The 18295-nt window shown below is 46.4% G+C and overlaps 6 protein-coding genes across 10 annotated transcripts; 4 read left to right on the top strand and 2 right to left on the bottom strand.

Moving 5' to 3' along the window:
* The first annotated feature begins 40 nt into the window (after positions 1–40).
* On the top strand, positions 41–4794 carry LOC6497444 (basic-leucine zipper transcription factor A). 4 transcript variants are annotated; one of them, XM_014906222.3, is made up of 3 exons: positions 41–177; positions 1177–2420; positions 2595–4794. In XM_014906222.3, exons 2-3 carry the CDS (start codon positions 1251–1253, stop codon positions 4464–4466), a joined length of 3042 nt encoding a protein of 1013 aa, XP_014761708.1. In that variant the 5' UTR covers positions 41–177; positions 1177–1250; the 3' UTR covers positions 4467–4794. The 4 variants fall into 4 exon arrangements, with proteins under 4 accessions (XP_014761708.1, XP_001962062.1, XP_032307682.1 ...); XM_001962026.4 differs by having other exon boundaries at positions 166–295; XM_032451791.1 differs by lacking the exon at positions 41–177 and adding an exon at positions 184–301.
* Positions 4795–4842: 48 nt separating this feature from the next.
* LOC6497445 (chitinase domain-containing protein 1) lies at positions 4843–6647 on the top strand. Its single transcript, XM_001962025.4, has 6 exons — positions 4843–5240; positions 5298–5405; positions 5472–5661; positions 5718–5921; positions 5977–6376; positions 6430–6647. The coding sequence occupies exons 1-6, from the start codon at positions 5076–5078 to the stop codon at positions 6569–6571; spliced, it is 1209 nt and encodes a 402-aa protein (XP_001962061.1). The 5' UTR covers positions 4843–5075; the 3' UTR covers positions 6572–6647.
* A 2-nt stretch (positions 6648–6649) lies between these two features.
* LOC6497446 (metallophosphoesterase 1 homolog) lies at positions 6650–8200 on the top strand. The gene is made up of 3 exons (XM_001962024.4): positions 6650–7218; positions 7279–7783; positions 7839–8200. Exons 1-3 carry the CDS (start codon positions 6800–6802, stop codon positions 8019–8021), a joined length of 1107 nt encoding a protein of 368 aa, XP_001962060.1. The 5' UTR covers positions 6650–6799; the 3' UTR covers positions 8022–8200.
* Positions 8188–12677, bottom strand: LOC6498090 (sodium-coupled monocarboxylate transporter 2). Its single transcript, XM_001962023.4, has 9 exons — positions 12182–12677; positions 11223–11323; positions 11005–11160; positions 10772–10931; positions 10192–10257; positions 10082–10133; positions 9950–10017; positions 9479–9892; positions 8188–9410 (listed from the first exon to the last, which is right to left on the bottom strand). Exons 1-9 carry the CDS (start codon positions 12188–12190, stop codon positions 8640–8642), a joined length of 1797 nt encoding a protein of 598 aa, XP_001962059.1. The 5' UTR covers positions 12191–12677; the 3' UTR covers positions 8188–8639.
* A 399-nt stretch (positions 12678–13076) lies between these two features.
* LOC6497447 (tripartite motif-containing protein 45) lies at positions 13077–16537 on the top strand. The gene is made up of 5 exons (XM_001962022.4): positions 13077–14505; positions 14562–14810; positions 14867–15425; positions 15483–15631; positions 15688–16537. Exons 1-5 carry the CDS (start codon positions 13306–13308, stop codon positions 16303–16305), a joined length of 2775 nt encoding a protein of 924 aa, XP_001962058.1. The 5' UTR covers positions 13077–13305; the 3' UTR covers positions 16306–16537.
* Positions 16473–18034, bottom strand: LOC6498089 (heterochromatin protein 1). Of its 2 annotated transcripts, none has more exons than XM_044716574.1 (5): positions 17790–18034; positions 17597–17722; positions 17413–17529; positions 17205–17331; positions 16473–16974 (listed from the first exon to the last, which is right to left on the bottom strand). In XM_044716574.1, exons 2-5 carry the CDS (start codon positions 17705–17707, stop codon positions 16697–16699), a joined length of 633 nt encoding a protein of 210 aa, XP_044572509.1. In that variant the 5' UTR covers positions 17708–17722; positions 17790–18034; the 3' UTR covers positions 16473–16696. The 2 variants fall into 2 exon arrangements, with proteins under 2 accessions (XP_044572509.1, XP_001962057.1); XM_001962021.4 differs by having other exon boundaries at positions 17860–18033.
* Positions 18035–18295: the final 261 nt, after the last annotated feature.

Below are 18295 nucleotides of genomic sequence, written 5' to 3' on the forward strand. Positions count from 1 at the left end.
GTGTCCTTTTTGTCAATAGTACCATCTCTAGGAACCTAGCATATCATTGGACATTTGCAACCAGGTGGCAACGCAGCGGCGCCGATCTGGCAACTGTAGTTGCGTTTAGACGACAAATAGTTCGCTGAAATTAAAAAGAAAACAAAGCAGTCGAAATGGAAGTGTGTTAGCACCGATGTAAGTCATTCGAAAATAGTTCGGCGTCGAAGTGAAATCGGTCAGCAGGTTTTCAGAATTTGATTTTATTTGGCTTTTCAATTCAATCGTGTGCTTTGTTTGTGTTGCGTTGGTGTGGGTAAGTGTGAGTATGTGTGCGTGTGCGGTACGGTGCGTTGGTGTGAGTGCTTGCGCATGTATGCGCAGTTGTCAAAAACAGCTGATCCAGCCAGTGCACTATGGGGAATTTTACTATTTTTTGTGGCATAAATTTATAAATCGAAAACTACGAAAGATAAATTGGTAGGGTCTTTGTTTTAAGTATTCTACATTCCCTTAAATTCATTTTGGATAAGGACTCATGAAAAAATTAGTTATTTTTCAACTTTTCAAAGATGACATTATGCCACAAAAAGTGTTGAAATTACCCCATAGTGCAGGGGAAGAGTGGAGCGTAGTGGGTGGCAGAGGGGTAGCCCAGCCAAGGCAAGTGATTAGGAAGCGCTCGGGGGCGGGGGGCCGCACTCACCTGTAAGCTTTCGCTAAAAATGTGTGGAAAAAATTTGGAAAACGAAAATATTGAAATTCTTGAGAGGACGCCATTATGTTGAACTGTCAAAAGATTTGTGAACATCAATGACTCGGGACTTTTCTCCTGACGTTCTTAGGTCCAGTTTCATTTCGGGCCTAGTGGGTTGCAACGCAATAAAGGAGGAATTAAACAACCCTATACATTTTATCAGGATCATCAGCTGTGTATGTTTTTCTGTTTGCAACGGTATTGTTAGACTGAAGTGAAAGCACTTTCTTTTTAGTTTTTTTTTTTTTTTAATTTATGTAGAATTTTAAGGACATTTTTCATAAATACAGTAGATATATTAATCTTCTGGGAAAATCTTGGAATGTTTTTATTACAATTTCAGGATTTTAATCTTGTTAATATTTATTTTATTTTAATTATTATTTATAATTTTTTGAAGTCTAAGTTTCTAAAAGCTATTATTTATTGCCTATTTTCAGCTGTATTTTGGGGCAGTTTTGCTCGTATTTCTACCAATCCCCCGATCCTGAAACTTGAGTTCTTTGTGGCCAAAATGCCACTTAACGATATGGCCACCTCCGCTCCGGGCATCTATTCGGAAAATGGCACCGCCAAGCATGCCAAGCAGAGCCTGGCGAAGCCGGAAATATCGGCCACTTCAAATTCCATGCTAGGATCGGGGTCGGGATCAGGAACAGGATCTGGATCTGGGGCCTCACTGTTCTCCCTGCAGGGTCAGAAGTGGCAGCAGGTCTTTGACTTGGACAAGGTCATTAAGCAGCTGCGCACCGCCGAGAAGACGTATTTGCGTGGAGGGAAGAACGCCTCGTCTGGCGGATCCGGGGATCAGCAGCACCAGAACCAACAACAACAGCTCCAGCAGGCAAAGGTGCAGGTTCAACGACTCCAGGCGGCAGATATGGCCTATTATGACCTGGTCCCAAAGCTGGCCACCCGCGACATTGTACTGTGCGGCTCCTGTTCGGGGAGCTATACGAAAGCAGGCTTCCAGCATCACATTGCGTTGCAGCATCCGAGCGTATGGGATGCCACATCCAGCAAGTTGAATCCAAACGCTGGTGGTAACCTCCTCTCCAGCGAATCGCGACTCACTGCCACGGAAAATAGCCAGGAGCCTGGAGGAGTCGGTAGTGGTGGTGGAGGTGGGATCGTGCCCAGCTCTCCCACAGACACCCTGTCCGCCTCAACCCTCTCCAGCTGCTCGAATGGCTCCAGTAGCTCAGTTTCGCTTCAGAACCAGAGCGTGGGAACTTCCTCCTCCACCACCTCATCGTCGTCGTCATCGTCGCGTCACAAAAGCAGCAGTAGCAAGAGTAGTTCCTCAAAAGGCAGCAGCAGCACCTCCGGTGGGAGTCGTGCGCGCTCGAAATCATCGAAAAACCGTCATCACTCTTCCCCAGCTCCGGCCCCGGCGTTAGAGTCCAATCACAAGGACTCCAATGGCAAGGGATCGAAGAGGGGAAGCGGGAGTGCCATAGCAGCTCCTCCGATTGCTGCCATCAAAGAAGAGCCACTTAATGCAGCCGCTGGTTCTGCCGCCGCTTCTATTACGGTGTTTTCCTCCTCCAGCAACTCATCCTGCAGCCTGCCACCGACTCCCACGATAGCAGCGTCAAATGATTTGGCCATGGGAGTCAACTACTCACCCGCCCAGCTCCAGACGGAGACAGAAAAGCTGCCCGAACTACAGCCTAAGAAAAAGGTACGGCGGGTCTTTATGGTTTTACGATTACCTACACTGTCCCTTTTTCTTAATCCCGTCTAAATCCGAACCCTCCCTAATCCAATTCACCTGAAATTGCCTCATAAATCCCGACGAGTACCTATTTTTCGAAAACATAAAGATCGAATATACTTTAACTTGCTCCTTTTTCAGCTGAAGGGATCCAGCGACCATCGAACAAAAACCGAAAAGGAAAAGAACAAAGCGAAAAACTTGGGAATTCCCTACGGGCAACCGCAGCATGTCCTTAGTGAACTGGACCAGGCTGTTTCTTCCATTACGGGAGCGGATGCGGAACAGGTTGCTGCCGAAGATGAGGAACTGCCTTTGCCAAACACCTCCGATGAGAATTCCATTTCCCAGACCCTCGATGAGATGCTGGACAGTAAGCTGATCAACGAGATACTGAACAACTTCGATGAGAGCGAACTCGACACCGCCCAGCAGCAGCAGCAACAGCAGCCCCAGCAACCGTCACAAAACGGATCACTTCCACATCCCGCACAGGCCACCAAAAGACTGCGCTACGAAGATGGAACCATTTGCCCGGAGACTGGAGAAGACTACACCATCTACCAATCGCAGGTGCAACAGGATGGGCAACAGGTGTATACGGGCGAGGAGGATCCGCAGCAGGGACTGACCACTATCGATGCTATGCAGCTGCAACAGCTCATCTATCAGCAGCAGCAAATGCTCGAACAGCAGCAACAACAAGAGCAGCAACAGCAGCAGGATCAGAAGTTGCAGGATCCGGAACAGCAGCGTCAATTCAGTGTTTACAATGTTCAGTCCCTTGCGGACGGGAGCCAGCAACCACAGCAGCAACAGCTGGAGGAGCATATGATCCTGCCAAGCATCATTTATGAAATTGCTGATGGCAATTCGGTTTCAATGCTGGAACAACAAAAGGTTCTGGCGGAATTCCTTACTCAGGCGGGCTACGAAAATGTCGACGTAAATGTCCTGCAATCCAATATGAATTCCGGGGTCACGGCCGAGGTCAATCACTTGGCGGAGGAGCTGAACGACTTCGAGTTCCACAAACTGGAGACTGTTAGCGACAATGTTAAGACTGTAAAGCTGGAGGCCACCAGCCAGCCATTGGCCACCGCTCCCAATCATCATCCATCGCTGGCCAATGCCAAATACCACGAAGACAGCTACTTTAATGTAATGCTGTACTCGGGTCCACCACGTCCTCTGGCCCTGAATACCTTTGGCATGGTCAAGCTGCCACAGGGATTGGGTGTTACCTTCCGCAAGAATCTGCTGACTACGCGAAAGGCCAACAACAATTTGCTGTCCCTAACCGGTGGAAGTCACCAAGGCGTCGTGGGCCAACTGGCACGACCGCCCCCACCACCACCGTCACCTGCGCTGAGTAATGGTTTGCCGGGCAAGAATCCTGCTGTCGGCAGGACCATCTACGCCCAGAGGTCAAGTGTGATAGCTCAGGATCGGCTAAGATGTAACAAGAGGGCGCTGGTAGGCAACAAGTCTGGGTCGGGAGGGTCTGGAGCGATCACGGCCAAAAGATTAAATGAGTTGCTGATGGGAAAGGTTAAAAAGGAGGAAAAGCCAGCACTGGAGAGTGAGGAAACGGAGCAGCAGAAGGAGAAGGAGAGGGAGAAAACGGAAGAGCACAAGCAGCAGCTCACATATAGCTTCTACGAGAAACGTCGCCGCCTCTTAGCCGGAAAGCAGGAGAAGGTGCAGCCACTTAGCCCCAAGTTCAATCTCCCGCTCCTGGCCAGCAACAACAATAACAACAACGCTAGCCTAAGTCAAAGCCACTCGCCACAGCAGCTGCTGAAGAAGCAACTGCTCCGCACCTTGTCGGAAATCAATAGCAACATCAACCTCAGCAGCAGCAATAGCAGCAACAATAGTAGCGGCAACATAACTAACAGCAACAACACTCCCAATGCCAACAGCAATCCTCCCTGGAAGGGATCTACTAATTCCAATCTGGGAGGAAACTCCACTCCTACTAGCAGCGACATGATGCGCGTCTTTGACTGAGATCCTAACAAAAAACACATCCCCATAGTTACGTTTATACAATGCAGTAGGTTCTGTGCAGCCTCCTTAAATGCTAAATTAATTTTTAAATCATTTTTTTAAAATCAATTATTCTTTCATTTTTTAAAAGTGATAATTAGTTTTGAATTAGTTCATTGTGTAACTCTTTGTTTAGTCTACGCGATAATTTAATTTAAATGATATATTCATAAACAAAATATATTAATAATATTTTTTTGGCTAAGCATTACGTTAAGTATCCGTAAAGCATTATTTATAAAGCTATAAACTTTTAAAAATACAAGAGCATGCCTAAGTTCAATTCAAATCGTACACGTTGTTTTAAATGGTTGGGTATTCATAGTTTGTTAAAGCAAGCTTTGGAAACTGCTTTAAAAAGAATTAAAAATAAAAAATAATCAAGTCGATACTTTCGCGCCAAACTATTTGAATTTGAAATTCGTAAAAGTCTGACCGCTTTACAAAAATCGCCGTTAGAAGCTTTTGGTTAGTTTATCCAGAGATGGGCACACTGCTGCCGGCTTTCTGGTTGTACGGATTTTGTTTTTGTTCGATTTATGCTGTGGTCCTGGTTATCCTGCTCTCAAAATGCGTGCGTTTAATGCGCTCCTGCTCCTCATCGCTATACTGCCTGGCCTGCTGACCCTCGTCCAAGGAACCCTCTCCCCAGACAGCCAGAAACCGAAGGGGAAAAACAAGGAGGCGAATGTGCTGCGTGGCCCCCAAGACAATGATGTGTTTACTCTGGGATTGGTAAATATATTAAGACTGTGCTGAAATTTAATAGTGGTTTGTACAATTTCCATAAAGGTAAGCCCGGAGCCCTTGGGCAAAGACATCCTGGCCAACCACAGAGCCTATTTCAAGGAAACGGGACTGAGACGCTTTAATGGAACTACTTTGGGATATGTGACTCCGGTGAGTCCAACGTTGGCATTGTTAGAACCATTTAACCATACTCTGTCTCATTCCTATACCTTGCAGTGGAATTCACATGGCTATGATGTGGCCAAAATATTCGCCAAGAAGTTCGACATCATTTCTCCTGTTTGGCTGCAGGTTCTAAAGCAGGGAGAGGACTACGTCATGGCTGGAGTCCACGACATCGATGCTGGATGGCTGACCGATGTGCGAAGAAAAGGCAAACAGGCCCACAACCAGCGAACAGTGAAGGGTATTTCTATCTTATTTTGTCTCTCTATCCAAATAGTAAAGACCTGTAAGTTTCAGTATTTCCCCGTTTTATATTCGACCACTTCACGGATCGGGACATAAAGTTACTGCTCAGCGATGCCAATGAACGTACAAAGGTCAACAACGTGCTGATCAAGTGCTGCAAGGATAATGGTTTCGATGGCCTTGTCCTGGAGGTCTGGTCACAGTTGGCTGGCCGTATCGATGATAAAATTTTGCATACCTTGGTCTTGCAAATGGGTAACGTTGCATTCTTTTAAATTTTATTCCATTTTTAACCCTTATTTCTGTGCAGCGAAAGAACTTCAAAAACAGCAGCTGCGCTTGATCCTGGTCGTGCCACCATTTCGAAAAGATACAGGAAACTTATTCGGAGAGAAGCACATGGATAAGCTTTACAAACACATCTATGCCTTTTCGTTGATGACATACGACTTCTCCAGCGTTCAACGTCCTGGTGCCAATGCGCCGCTCTATTTTGTTCGCAAGGCAGTGGAGATGATTGCCCCGGAAGGATGTCCGGATATGGAGGCCAAAAGAGCTAAGATCCTTCTCGGTTTAAATATGTACGGCAATGACTACACACCAGATGGTGGTGGTCCCATCACCTTCTCCCAGTACTTGGATTTGGTGAAGAACGTTAAGAAGCATTTGACCTACGACGAGAGGGATGTGGAGAACTTTTTCGAAATCAAGTAAGTTATCAGTTTGTTGTGAAGTTTAAATACCGTATATTTTTATTCCATAGAAACGAAAATGGTCGTCACATTGTCTTCTATCCTACGCTTTATTCCATTAACGAGCGGATAAAACTGGCCCAGGAGCTGGGCACTGGCATTTCTGTCTGGGAACTGGGACAGGGTCTAAACTATTTCTACGATCTCTTTTAAAATAGATTGTAAGCAGCATGCAATGCACCACAATATTCCAAATAAATGCTTTTTTATCTTAAACTTTGGAAACAAATACAAATTTTTGAATTGACGGTCTAAAGTGGCGCCATCTTAAGTTGTTTTCCAGTACTGCCCGTGGATGCCTTTTACAACACTGTACAGAATTTTTATTATTGGATTTGTTTTCATTCGTCGCCGGCGGATTTTCGCATAAAATCCGCAGAAATGCGATGGCTATACGCCTGCTTTGTGATCGTGCTCTGTGCACTAATCTTCTGCGAGTACGTAGCCGATTTTGTGGTGCTCCAGAAGTGCAAGTGGCCGGAGATCAAGCGAAAGAAGTACGTCGATGATCCATTGCGGGCTTTAATCATTGCCGACCCTCATCTACTGGGTCCTCATCGCGGCCACTGGCTGGACAAGTTCTACCGGGAATGGCACATGACACGGGCGTTCCAGGCGGCCTCCCGCCTCTTCCAGCCAGATGTTGTCTTCGTCCTGGGCGATTTGTTCGATGAGGGTGACATGGTGAGCGACAAGCACTTCCAGGAGTATGTGTGGCGCTACCTTAAGATGTTCCACCTACCGCCAGGTGTTCCACTCATCAGTATAGTCGGTAACCATGACGTAGGCTTTCACTACAAGTAAGTAACACTCCACTGAAACTGATATTCTGATTGCTGAAGAACTTGTCTTGTTTCCAGGATGCATCCTTTCTTCATGTCTCGGTTCGAGAACTATCTGAACAACTCCCTCGTAACACTGTATACCATTAAGCAGATCCACTTCGTGATAATCAATTCCATGGCCATGGAGGCCGACGGATGCCTGTTCTGTTCCCAGGCGGAGGAGCAACTGAGAAACATCTCCCGCACCCTGCACTGCATGAAGTACCCTCAAGAGGCCGAGTGTGCCCGCACCCGTCGGCACCCGTACAGTCAACCTATCCTGCTGCAGCACTTCCCCACATACCGCATTTCCGACACTATGTGCCAGGAATATGATACTCCATTTATCGAAGCTTATCGCGAGCGTTTTCATGTTTTGTCGAAAGAGGCCACGGATATGTTGGGGGAACTGTTGAAGCCCCGGTTGGCGTTTGCTGGACACTCGCATCACTATTGCCACAGCGTCAATCGGTTGGGCATCGACGAGTACACGGTGGCCTCCTTCAGCTGGAGGAACAAAGTGAATCCAAGCTTCATGCTGGTGAGCGAACCATCTTCATACGCCATTCTAAAACTGAAGAATCTTTATTTTTTAGGCCACTATAACTCCCGATGACTATGTGGTTTCCAAGTGCAAAATGCTTCCCCAGCAGTTTGTATTCAACAGTTACCTGAGTGCTGGAATCCTCTGCCTAATCCTAATAGCGTTTCAGCTACGAAAATACATAGCCAAGAGGCAGTCTGCGTCAACGTCGAAGGATTCACGAAAGGACAAGTAGACGTACGTCGTCGAGGAAATGCAAGAGTTCAGAAGAGCTCTTTTGTGATTTACGCCCTGATCGGTGCTTAGTTTAGACTAGAAACCCATGATACCCAGATTAATGTTTTCATATCATTCCTGCTACTATCCTGCAATCGCTGAACAAAATTCTAGAATAAAAGAAACTGGTTTGATCTATTTATTGAATTTATCACAGACATTATGCTTGTAAAGTCACACGGAATACATATGAGACACAGTCTGCTGACTACAAATCGAAAATGCCAAAGAATAATGCTTAAACTGAACCTGGGAACGTCGAAAATAAGGGATATAAGACACATAAACTGAACCTTTCGAATAAATCTAAATTATAATACAATATTCACGCTTAGATAGTGATTGTGCATCCTGTAGTGGGTGATGCAGATTCATAGGTTCCTGTACTTCGGTTTGTGTGTGTGTGTGTTCCAATCCAACCATTGGATCGATCGATACTAGACTAGACTACGACTAGTAACTAACTAAGAACTATACCAACAATAGGGGGTGTATGGAATGCAATGCCACAGGTGAGAATCATGATTCTACATCAATTCCATTTGATTTGGCACGGCGGACTATGGCGAGTTGTCTTTTAGGAGGCGGTGTGCAGGAGGTTTTTGTGCACTTGCGCTTGTGGATTGCGACCCTCGAAGCATTCCTTCGGAAGGAATCTATGAATCACTGGCGATATGAGGTCAGGATCGAGGGTCTTCATGTTCGTTGGCTTTGTGACCAGGGAGACCAGAGCTCCCACCACCAAAACAGTGGCCACTCCGATGGGATTAATCCAGTGATAGGACAACCGGTAAAGTGGAAACACTTGCTCCTCATCCACCCACACATTCTCCGGTAGCGTGACATTCGCGGCACAACCTTCCACCGAAACGGGAAGCTTTTGGGAGTTCAACTGTCCGGCTGCTATGGTGAACTGCGTTCCAAATGATATCCATCCAGCAAGCAGAGCACTTGCGATTCCACCCACAGCAGTGCCCACTGTATTGGCCCAGGGAACTAACATTCCGAGGGTAAACAGGCCAAAAGTGGTTCCAGCTGCGATGGCTGTCATCGAAGTGCAGATACTCAGGATTCCGCTCAGCTGCTCCAGGACAAAGACCAGCGATAGCGCCACTAGACCCAAAACTATTACAGTCGACTTGACCAGTATAGTGGAGGCTCTTTCGCTGGGCTGCATCTTGAAGCAGCCTCGAACAATGTCCTCCAGGATCACCAAGGATGTTGAGTTTAAAACAACGGACAGAGAACTCAAGGCAGCGCCAAAGATTCCAGCTATGAACAGGCCGGGCATTCCGTAGATGTGACCCACACTTTGAACCACAAAGAGGGGAAGCAGTTGATCATCATGCTGGAGGAGATTAGGAGAAGATTATTGGGTCAATGATTGTGTAAATAATACTACTTAAAGATACGAACCGTTATCAACCCCGCGCTTAGGGGATCACAGTCCTTGTACATCTCAAAGATCAGGAGTCCCACCCAGCAACAAACGGACACAAAGGCGGCCACTCCGATGGTGAAAATGGCCATGGAAGCACGGGCCTTCTTCAGCGAGGGGAGGGACATGTAGCGCTGGACCATGGTCTGGTTGACGGCATTGAACGACGTCCAGTAGGAGAAGCCGCCAATGAGAACACTCCAAACCGTGTGACGCACATACGGCGAGGGATTTGTGTTTGTGAATATTATCCGTCCACCCTTGGAGGCATCGTCGAACATAACGTCCAGGCCGTTGGCATAATAGGTGGCCAGGGCAGCCACGGCCAGAACAGAAAGAAACATAACTAGCACCTGCCAGGCATCCGTATGGACCACGGCCTTGATTCCTCCCTAGAAAGGACAGAGCTCAGAAAGGGATAATAAGGAATACTTTTCATTAGAACCTACCACAAAGGTATAGAAAACACACACGATCACTATCACCACAGCAATGACATGGAGATTAATGCCAGATACTAGATGGGAGATTGGACGGAGATTAGAGAGGGTTGTTAGTTAAGATTACTTAGTATAGCTTACCCTGGTTGAGAGCAATGGCTGGCACGTAAACAATAAACGGCAGGAAAAGTATCTAGCAATCAGAGTCGTCACTTAGTAACCAATAGAAAGTGTTTCTCACCGGCACTTACCTCATCCAAAATAAACATAAACGAGGCTATACTTCTGATGACTGAATGGAAGCGCATCTCCAGATACTGAAAAGGATTTCAAATTTAAACTGTCTTAATCTCAGGTCTTGAAGGATAAGTCCTTTCAATTGATAAACTAATGCCTGGACCCATTCCAAACCCAATTGTCAAGTGGCAGTGAAATACTTTGTAATTAATCATATCGAACGCCACAAGTGGGCTGGAGCAAAGTCCAAGAAATTCCATTTCAAGAGGGTGGTGGCGGTGGTCTCGAGTTCTCGGTTGATTAAAATGTTCGTTCATTGATTGAAAAAAAGCGAAAAAAATAGACTCAAATGACGGAAGATACTATGTCTTATTTTTATCAACCATTACAGATGCACTTCCTCAACTACAAAGTGCTTTTCTTCGAAAGTTGAATGCCAAAAAACGTGACTGAGAGAGCCAATAAACTTAAAAATATATCTCTAGCAATTATAGATTATCGAAAGGAAATGATTTTCAAATCACTGTCAAGGCAACTCATTCACTAATTGATTGTTAAACTATAAAAGAGAGCTTCTGGTTTTTTTATACAGACCTCGTACGAAGACCCCACTTGGAGGGCCGAGAACACCGGTATATAGATGTAGGATACGGCTATGCCTTGGAGTACGATTGCGATGGCTATAAACCAGTATTGCGTGCCATAATTATAGATTTCCGATGTGGTGCCCAGTATCGTGACACCCGATATGTAGCTGGAGATAGGAGGGTTAGAGATTAGGGGAATCAGTTGGGTCAACTATACTCCTCCTCCTTCTCCAAACTCACCTGGCTATGAGGCTCATGGCAACGGGAAATACTTTCAGATTGCGTGATCCCAGCAGATACTCGCTCATCTTCTCCGATCCGAAATCGTGTTTCCTCCTCTCGGGCACAGTGGTTGGTAGAGTGGGTTCCACCTCCTCGATCTTCTTCTTGCCCTTCCTAAAATTAACCCATTCGATTGGCACTCAGAGGAGATCGAAGATCGGAGATCGCAGACTTACTTGATGCACCCGAAATAGATGCCCGTACTGGTGGACAGAACGATCATGCCCAGAAACACCACATAGTCGACGCTGCCAAATCGGTAGCTCTTCACTCCCGACTGCATAAAAATTAAATAAATATTACTTATATTAAAAAACAAAGTTATAGTTTCTCTGGGTTAGCCGTAAAGTTAAGTAACCATGATATCTGATATGGGGGCTATTACAACAGCTGAGTTGAGATTCCCAATCTAGGTTTATTCCTTCTGTGTGAACAAGTGCGCCAAATGGATATAAAAATCTTTAATGAGTCCCCCCCCTTTATATGGTTATGGGGGTTTAATTGTAACGACTCTGGGCCTTATCTAACTGAGATTTAACCAGGCCAGACCAGTACCATGGGTTGGAAGTTCTTTTAACTCGAAATTATAATTCAAAAATTTCTTATTTCCATATGTTTATTATCTGGAATGTCTTATCTTGAATATTTTCTCTCATTATGATTATTCCTACACCGATTTGTGACAGATTACTAACGTTTATGGACTTTAGCTTTAAGTTTTTAGAGATTAGAGATCTATTAATATTAGAAAAAAGGGGATTTATTCATGGAAATATATGATATTATTAAGGGATTAGAAACTTGAACTAAGAAATAGAATACATAACTATTTACATAACAAAAATTTGCACTTTTCTTAAAAGTTTAGACTCTTAACTCTTAAACCTAACTCTTTTAGAAACAGATCCATCTTATCAATGTAAATAGATGGAATATCCCCCTTTTTAGTGACACATAAATCCGATCCCATCACTAGGAGAGACTTCAACCTTTTGCGCAATATCTCGAGCAGCATTATCGCCCTGGACTTGGACTTTGTAACGCGGCAGTCCCCCCAAAAAGTGACCATTTTCCCAACGCGGCGCGAAAAGTTTATATGGGAGATGGGGAGCCGGCGAAAAGGACAAAAACTCACCGATTCCATGGTGTATAGAGGCGGTTTTCAACGGTGATTTGCTGGTGGGGCTAGTGGGCGGGGGAGTCCAGTCCAGTCGAGAACTGGAGCAGCAAAGCAAAAAAGTGGAAATGTGCGTCGCTCACGAATATCAACAAGAAAGCAAAACACACGATGAACCGTCAGTAACAGGGGGGGAATGGGTGGAATGGGGAGCACAACGAAAATGGACTTGTGGCACAAAAGGGTTCACTGGATTTTGGAATGCTTTTTTTTCGAAAATCTTATACAACACAACGATACAATGCAGCACAAAAACAGAAAACTCGAAAACGTTTATATGTAAATTGCCGGAATCCGGAAAGCGAAAGTGAAAAGCCAGTTTTGTTGGCCAATTCTAGCTGTGCGGTGTTTTTTGGCCCGATTCTTTAGAAGCCAAGTCGAAAATGTGAAATATTCCACTCCGGACCCGTAACTGCAACTGATGGGTGCGAGTGAGAGGTGGAGCCGTTGGGCCCCCAACCAGCTGGGTAAAAGCTCTCATAAGGAGAGAGTAAAAAACAACGTCAATGGGGGAGAGAGAGAAAGCTTTGCGTGGGTTTTGTAATCTCCAATGTGTTATGTTAAAATGAGCAGATCGGTTAACGGAACTTGGCAGTATAGGGATGCAGCGTACAGGGCGAAAAAATATTATATGATTTGGGGATTTAAATTTTTAATTTAAATTTTAACTGATTTTTTTTTAGTTATGGCTGACTAATGGGTTATGGCATTAATAGGTTACACTTTTTTGTGGCTGACTCTTAATGAGTTTTTTTTTTTAAAAACTTAAAATAGTTAGTTATTTTGACCGAAACATACGTTAAGTTGGGAATCTCTAGGGAAATCTCTGGGAGAATACCATCTAGAAGGGTCAACCACAAGAGCTAATTGCACAATTGTCAGTTCCCGACTTTTGCCACTTCTGTGTTGACACTGCGCTGTGGGTTTCCACTGCGGAATGTAATTGGATTACCAATCGAGCAGCAACCCAGTCCGAGACCTAGTCTCCGGCTCAGTTGCAACGGGAACATACACGGCGAAGGAGGTGCCACTCCAGATCGAAATTCGGGGAAGGAATAAAGGTTGCATAATCTGGACAGAAAATGAGCAGGCCGAATCAATCGAAAATTATGTTCAAACGGAAGACGAGCATGGATAATAAGAGTAATCCCCTCATCGACTACGAACGCATCCAGGTCGAGAAGGAGCTGATGGCACCTGCTCCTCCGCCCCAACCTCCCCCGTTAGTAGTGCCACCAGCAAGTGGGTCCCCCGGAAAACTTCGACTGAAGCTCAGTACGGCTAAGATATCCCTTCGTAAAAATTCACAAATTCCACAAAAGAACCTTCAGGCTAATCCCATACCCGACTCTGTGCGTCGCAAATCGGCTCCCCAGCTCTTTACATTTTCCATAGCTCCCAAGGTCGACCGTAGTTCGGAGAACCCACCTAGTACCGTGCCGAAGATTCCGGGCTTCGAATTGAAGAGCTCCATTCGTCGCTCAAGGACACTGGGTCTGTCCAATGGCGCGAGAATGGGAGGTCAAGGGCTGCCCAACGATGACCTTCAACTTCAGGATAGTATCAGTGAGCCCAGCAGCAGCATAGCTGGCGGAGGTAGTTCCACCTCGCCAGAATCCATCCTCGATAATGTGCTAAGTGGCGCCTCATCCGTGTCCGTCCAGAGCAGCAGCAGCAGCTCCCATGCCAGCAATGCCACGGTGGCTCAGACCATGAAAGGCAAGGAGCTACTGCCGAAGAGACTTCTATCCCTCAAGGCTTCACCAGAGCTCAGAGTTTCCCCGCCCACTCCGGACACCAGCCAACCTAAGCTGGAGATGCTACCCCGGCTGCTTTTGGAGGCTACTGCCAGGTCAGAAATCTATGATGCTTCTTCCCCCCTTGCCCGGAGTCGTTCCCCGTCGCTGGCCATTTCTCCGGCGGTGTCTCCGGCTCCCTCACCCTCTCCAAGCATTACCCTGAGACCCAGTACTCCGCCGGAGAACACAGTCATCTTCACGGATGATCTCAAGTGCGGCATCTGCCTGGACGTCTACACGGATCCGAGGACCCTGCACTGTCTTCACTCCTTCTGTCTGCAGTGCTTGGTCAGCGAGAACTTCAAGGACGAGAATACCTGGGACCAGGAGCCGCCTCGCAGTGAGGACCCTTCCTGTTACAGCCTGAAGTCCGACATGGGCGGGTCGAGTGCAGAACTTACTGCCACGGTGTCACCTGCCAGACAGAGGGGTTCGAGCTTCAGTTTGGGCCGGAAGAAGTCCATGGGTCCCCTGGAGATCAGGGTAAGAAAGTCGTAACAATACACTCCTTCTCTTCCATAATTCTCATGGATTTCTAGTCAAGAAGTGAAGGAAAGAGGTCGACGAGCTCCTTCAGCACCCGGATGACGGGAAGCTCGGTACATGAAGTGTCCAAACGAAGCATCCGGTGTCAGATCTGCAACTACCCCACGGACTTGCCACTCGGAGGAGTCCGACAGTTGCCTCAGAACTATCTGTTGGTAAGACGCATAGAAGCACTGCGATTCCAAGCCAATGAAGATGTCATATCGAGGTTCTGGTGCTCCCTGTGCACGGAGGAGATTAGCGTGAGTAGTCCTAAGGTGAAATAAATATAGTAATGGGACAACCCCTTCCTCTCCAGGCTACCTATCACTGCATCAGCTGCACTTTGAACCTTTGTACCCTTTGCAAGGAGGCCCATGAACGGCAGCGAACCACTGCCAACCATCGGCTGAGGAGTATCCTGGAGCTGCGACGGGCTAGAAAACAGAAGCAACAGCAACTGGGACTGGGGGACAGTAGCAAAATGGTGCTCCGCTGTGGCATTCACACGAATTTCGAGCTGAAAGCCTTTTGCACCCACTGCCGGCAACTGGCCTGCACAGACTGCTTGGTCCTTCTCCACAAGGGTCACAGGCATGAGACCATCACCCGGGCCATCGGACATCAGGGCAAGTTGCTGAGAGAGGCCACCGACCAAACGCGTCCTCTGTGCCAGTATGCGGAGCACTCCATTGAACGGCTGAACGAGATCGCCCGCGGCATCAACGCCAGATGCGATGACATCCAGCACCAGGTGGAACAGTACTTGAAGAGCTACTTTGATGCCTTGGAAGTGCATCGGAAGACTCTGCTCCAGCAGATCAGCAGGGCCAGGGAGTCCAAAGTGGAGGTTATAATCAAGCAGCAACTGGACCTAGGTGAGGGTAGTGACATGTTTCTAACTTAATCCGAGTGACCCCGATTGTCCTTCCCAGAAAAACGCACCCAAATGGCCATGGATGCAATGCGGTTCAGTCAAGAGCTCTTAGAGATCGGTGCCGATGTGGAGATCCTTAACTTTGTGGGTATACTCCTCAGTCGGCTGGAGTACTGTCAGCAATTTAAGCCTCCCGTGGATCCCAAGGTGAGCATAGTAATTAATGTCTAGCCAACGAGCCTAGCTGACTCTGTCGTTTTCAGATCTCCGATTCCCTTCATTTTCTATCCAAGATCCGAGCTCCCGCCACCAAGGACCAGCGCGACATTCCTCTGTACGGAATAATCACCATGCAGGTTGTGGAGCCGGGTCTATGTACTTTGGAATGGGAGGGCTTCTACCAGCTACGCCTCCACAAGAAGGCCGATCTCCTGCTGCACTCGAGAGACTCCGATGGAGTGTCCCTGTGCCACGGAGGACTGGAGATTAATTGCATGATCAAATACAAAGACTGCGCCTCAAAGTTCCTGCCCGTCGAGGTGTCAGACAATCGAGATGGCACCTATAATATCCACTTCACCCCAGACGCCCAAGGCGCCATCATCCTGACAATTACCATAAACGATAGACCCATCAGAGGAAGTCCATTTACGTTCCAGGCGCGACAGGTTCGTCCCCACACGGGCATCTATCACTGTTGCTCCTTCTGCTCCGGAAAGGGAAACCGGACTGTGAAGTGTTCGTGCGAGGGCCGGATGCCCGGGTACAGTGGCTGCGGTCATGGGCACACAGGACACCCCGGGCGACGGCATTGGTCCTGCTGTGGCAATGTGCTTGAGAACTCGGAGTGCAATGTGGCCAACAAGCTGCTAAATGCCTAGGGATAGAGCGCTGCAAAATGCGAGCAATAAAAGAAACCCAAAAGATTCGACTGCCCGGGAGTTCCAAACTCGGACCTCTACCTGGGCATATGGTCAGCACATGCGCAGCAGACAATAACCTTGAAGGGACCAATTGAAAGGACACATTAACTGTACCATATACAACATTTGAACATAATTTGTGTTTATTCATTGAAAATTTAAATCATAAATACAAACATGAATGGGGAGACAATAGAATGTGCCTTTTGCTTCATGGATTGGAGACGCTTTAGGAGATGATTGCTTTAAAGCCCTAAACTTCTGTTGGGTGATACATGATTTTGTGTTTTTTTTTATATATTTTTAAATTATAAACTTCAGATGAGGTTGCATGTTGCGATGTCGGAAATTAATCCTCGTTGTCGGAGTACCATGACAGACGTTCTTCGTAGAAGTGGATCACCATCTGGGGGATTTTGACGTTGGCCACAGTTGACGGCACCATCTCGGCCTGGTCCACGCCCTTGAATTGTATGAGGAATGTGAGGCGACCGTTGTTATCAGAGGCCCCAAGTATCTTTTCAGCCTCCAGGCCACGATCGAAGCCAGTGGCGCCAGGAGCGACCAGGGAATCACTGCTGTCTGGGTCCACGTCTGTTGCGCGCTTTGATTTGCTGGTGGTAGAAGCTGTGAAAGAAAAACACAAAATTATTCGCTGAAACTAAATTTTTACTCATTTAACCCTAGAAGTACTGAGCATCTCACAGTTCCTACACCAAAACACACTATTTCGGGTGCAGAAGAGTAGGGATATGTGTCGCAGGTAGACATTACTTCCCAGACACACCCTCCATTCATAATAGATTCGCAGAAACAAAAAAAAGGCGGCAAAAGACTAGATGTTTTGTTTTTCTTACATGGTTCCTCTGACTTCCGTTTGTTGGTGGTCACCGTTGTGGTACTGGAACGTCCGGTGGGTTCCTTAGTCTTGGCACTGCTAGTCGGTCGGTCTTTTTTGGTGGACTTGTCAGTCTTATCCTTATCCTAAGACACCAAGAATGTAATGAGCACAACTGTACCCGGCATCATGCAGAAGCGGAAGCTGCCATGCGAATTCTCACTTACCTCATCTTTGCGGCTCAGCTCGTACAGCTGGATGAGGTCTTGGCAATCCAGATTGCTTTCTGGCTCCCAGGTATTTTCGGTGTCTGCATATCCCTTCCATTTCAGAAAGTACTCAACCTGCAAGAGGAAGAGAAACAGAGAGGTTGGGTGGCCAGGGCCGGCAAACCGGGTGGATGGTACTAACCTTCCCCTTCCTAACACGTCGGTCTAGGATCTTCTCCACGGCGTACTCCTCCTCCTCCTCTCCGTCGGACTGAGTGGCGGCATTCTCGTTGTTCTCGGTCTTCTTGCCCATTATGTTAATAGTTTGCTACAAAAAAAAAAAAAGGGCCACAAATTCAATCGTAAAATTTTCGCGCACATACACAGATACCCACACAGGCACATGCAAAAATTCTTGTAGTTTGCAAATTTATTCTTTACCGCCAAAAAATCCTCAACACTCACCACAATGTACTAATAAAAAAAACAAATCTCCACCGCTCAATAGCGTCTGCAAAGTGTCCACTTTTGTGTCTTAAAAATAATATAATGCTAGAAAAAATGCGCCTTCGAAGTGACGCTAAAGGTGTTAGGGTTGTTGATTCAATATCAAACTATCGATATAAAAGATATGATATCGACAACTACGTTTTACCATATTTTTCAACACTGGACCTTAACGGCAGAATATCAACTGCTTGTATTTTGATTGAACTGCTTGTTTATCTGCTAAAACACATTAATTTGTTCTTGTTTTAAACAATTCCCGCGAATGTGACATAAATAGTTTCAATTTTGGTTTCAATCCAAGTACTTAGTTTTTCTTTTCGCCTGAGATAGATTATATTTATTTACCACCACCATAATTTAAGGAATCATGCAACTAAATGTTGTTAAAATA

Source organism: Drosophila ananassae, chromosome 3R (genome assembly GCF_017639315.1).
Source record: "Drosophila ananassae strain 14024-0371.13 chromosome 3R, ASM1763931v2, whole genome shotgun sequence".
Lineage (NCBI taxonomy): Eukaryota > Metazoa > Arthropoda > Insecta > Diptera > Drosophilidae > Drosophila > Drosophila ananassae.

What these genes read in the sequence shown, in the direction of transcription:
- LOC6497446 (XM_001962024.4), top strand. Translation starts at nt 6,800, where the DNA reads ATGCGATGGCTATACGCCTGCTTTGTGATCGTGCTCTGTGCACTAATC. An exon ending in GACGTAGGCTTTCACTACAA is followed by an intron (nt 7,219 to 7,278) that starts GTAAGTAACACT and finishes TCTTGTTTCCAG; the next exon opens with GATGCATCCTTTCTTCATGT. An exon ending in TGAATCCAAGCTTCATGCTG is followed by an intron (nt 7,784 to 7,838) that starts GTGAGCGAACCA and finishes TTTATTTTTTAG; the next exon opens with GCCACTATAACTCCCGATGA.
- LOC6498090 (XM_001962023.4), bottom strand. An exon ending in TTATGTTTATTTTGGATGAG is followed by an intron (nt 10,134 to 10,191) that starts GTAAGTGCCGGT and finishes TCTGATTGCTAG; the next exon opens with ATACTTTTCCTGCCGTTTAT. An exon ending in TAAGCGCGGGGTTGATAACG is followed by an intron (nt 9,411 to 9,478) that starts GTTCGTATCTTT and finishes AATCTCCTCCAG; the next exon opens with CATGATGATCAACTGCTTCC.
- LOC6497444 (XM_014906222.3), top strand. Translation starts at nt 1,251, where the DNA reads ATGCCACTTAACGATATGGCCACCTCCGCTCCGGGCATCTATTCGGAA. An exon ending in AACTACAGCCTAAGAAAAAG is followed by an intron (nt 2,421 to 2,594) that starts GTACGGCGGGTC and finishes CTCCTTTTTCAG; the next exon opens with CTGAAGGGATCCAGCGACCA.
- LOC6497445 (XM_001962025.4), top strand. Translation starts at nt 5,076, where the DNA reads ATGCGTGCGTTTAATGCGCTCCTGCTCCTCATCGCTATACTGCCTGGC. An exon ending in CTTTGGGATATGTGACTCCG is followed by an intron (nt 5,406 to 5,471) that starts GTGAGTCCAACG and finishes TATACCTTGCAG; the next exon opens with TGGAATTCACATGGCTATGA. An exon ending in TACCTTGGTCTTGCAAATGG is followed by an intron (nt 5,922 to 5,976) that starts GTAACGTTGCAT and finishes ATTTCTGTGCAG; the next exon opens with CGAAAGAACTTCAAAAACAG.
- LOC6498089 (XM_044716574.1), bottom strand. Translation starts at nt 17,707, where the DNA reads ATGGGCAAGAAGACCGAGAACAACGAGAATGCCGCCACTCAGTCCGAC. An exon ending in AGCTGAGCCGCAAAGATGAG is followed by an intron (nt 17,332 to 17,412) that starts GTAAGTGAGAAT and finishes TTGGTGTCTTAG; the next exon opens with GATAAGGATAAGACTGACAA. An exon ending in ACGGAAGTCAGAGGAACCAT is followed by an intron (nt 16,975 to 17,204) that starts GTAAGAAAAACA and finishes TTTCTTTCACAG; the next exon opens with CTTCTACCACCAGCAAATCA.
- LOC6497447 (XM_001962022.4), top strand. Translation starts at nt 13,306, where the DNA reads ATGAGCAGGCCGAATCAATCGAAAATTATGTTCAAACGGAAGACGAGC. An exon ending in CAAGCAGCAACTGGACCTAG is followed by an intron (nt 15,426 to 15,482) that starts GTGAGGGTAGTG and finishes TGTCCTTCCCAG; the next exon opens with AAAAACGCACCCAAATGGCC. An exon ending in AGCCTCCCGTGGATCCCAAG is followed by an intron (nt 15,632 to 15,687) that starts GTGAGCATAGTA and finishes TGTCGTTTTCAG; the next exon opens with ATCTCCGATTCCCTTCATTT.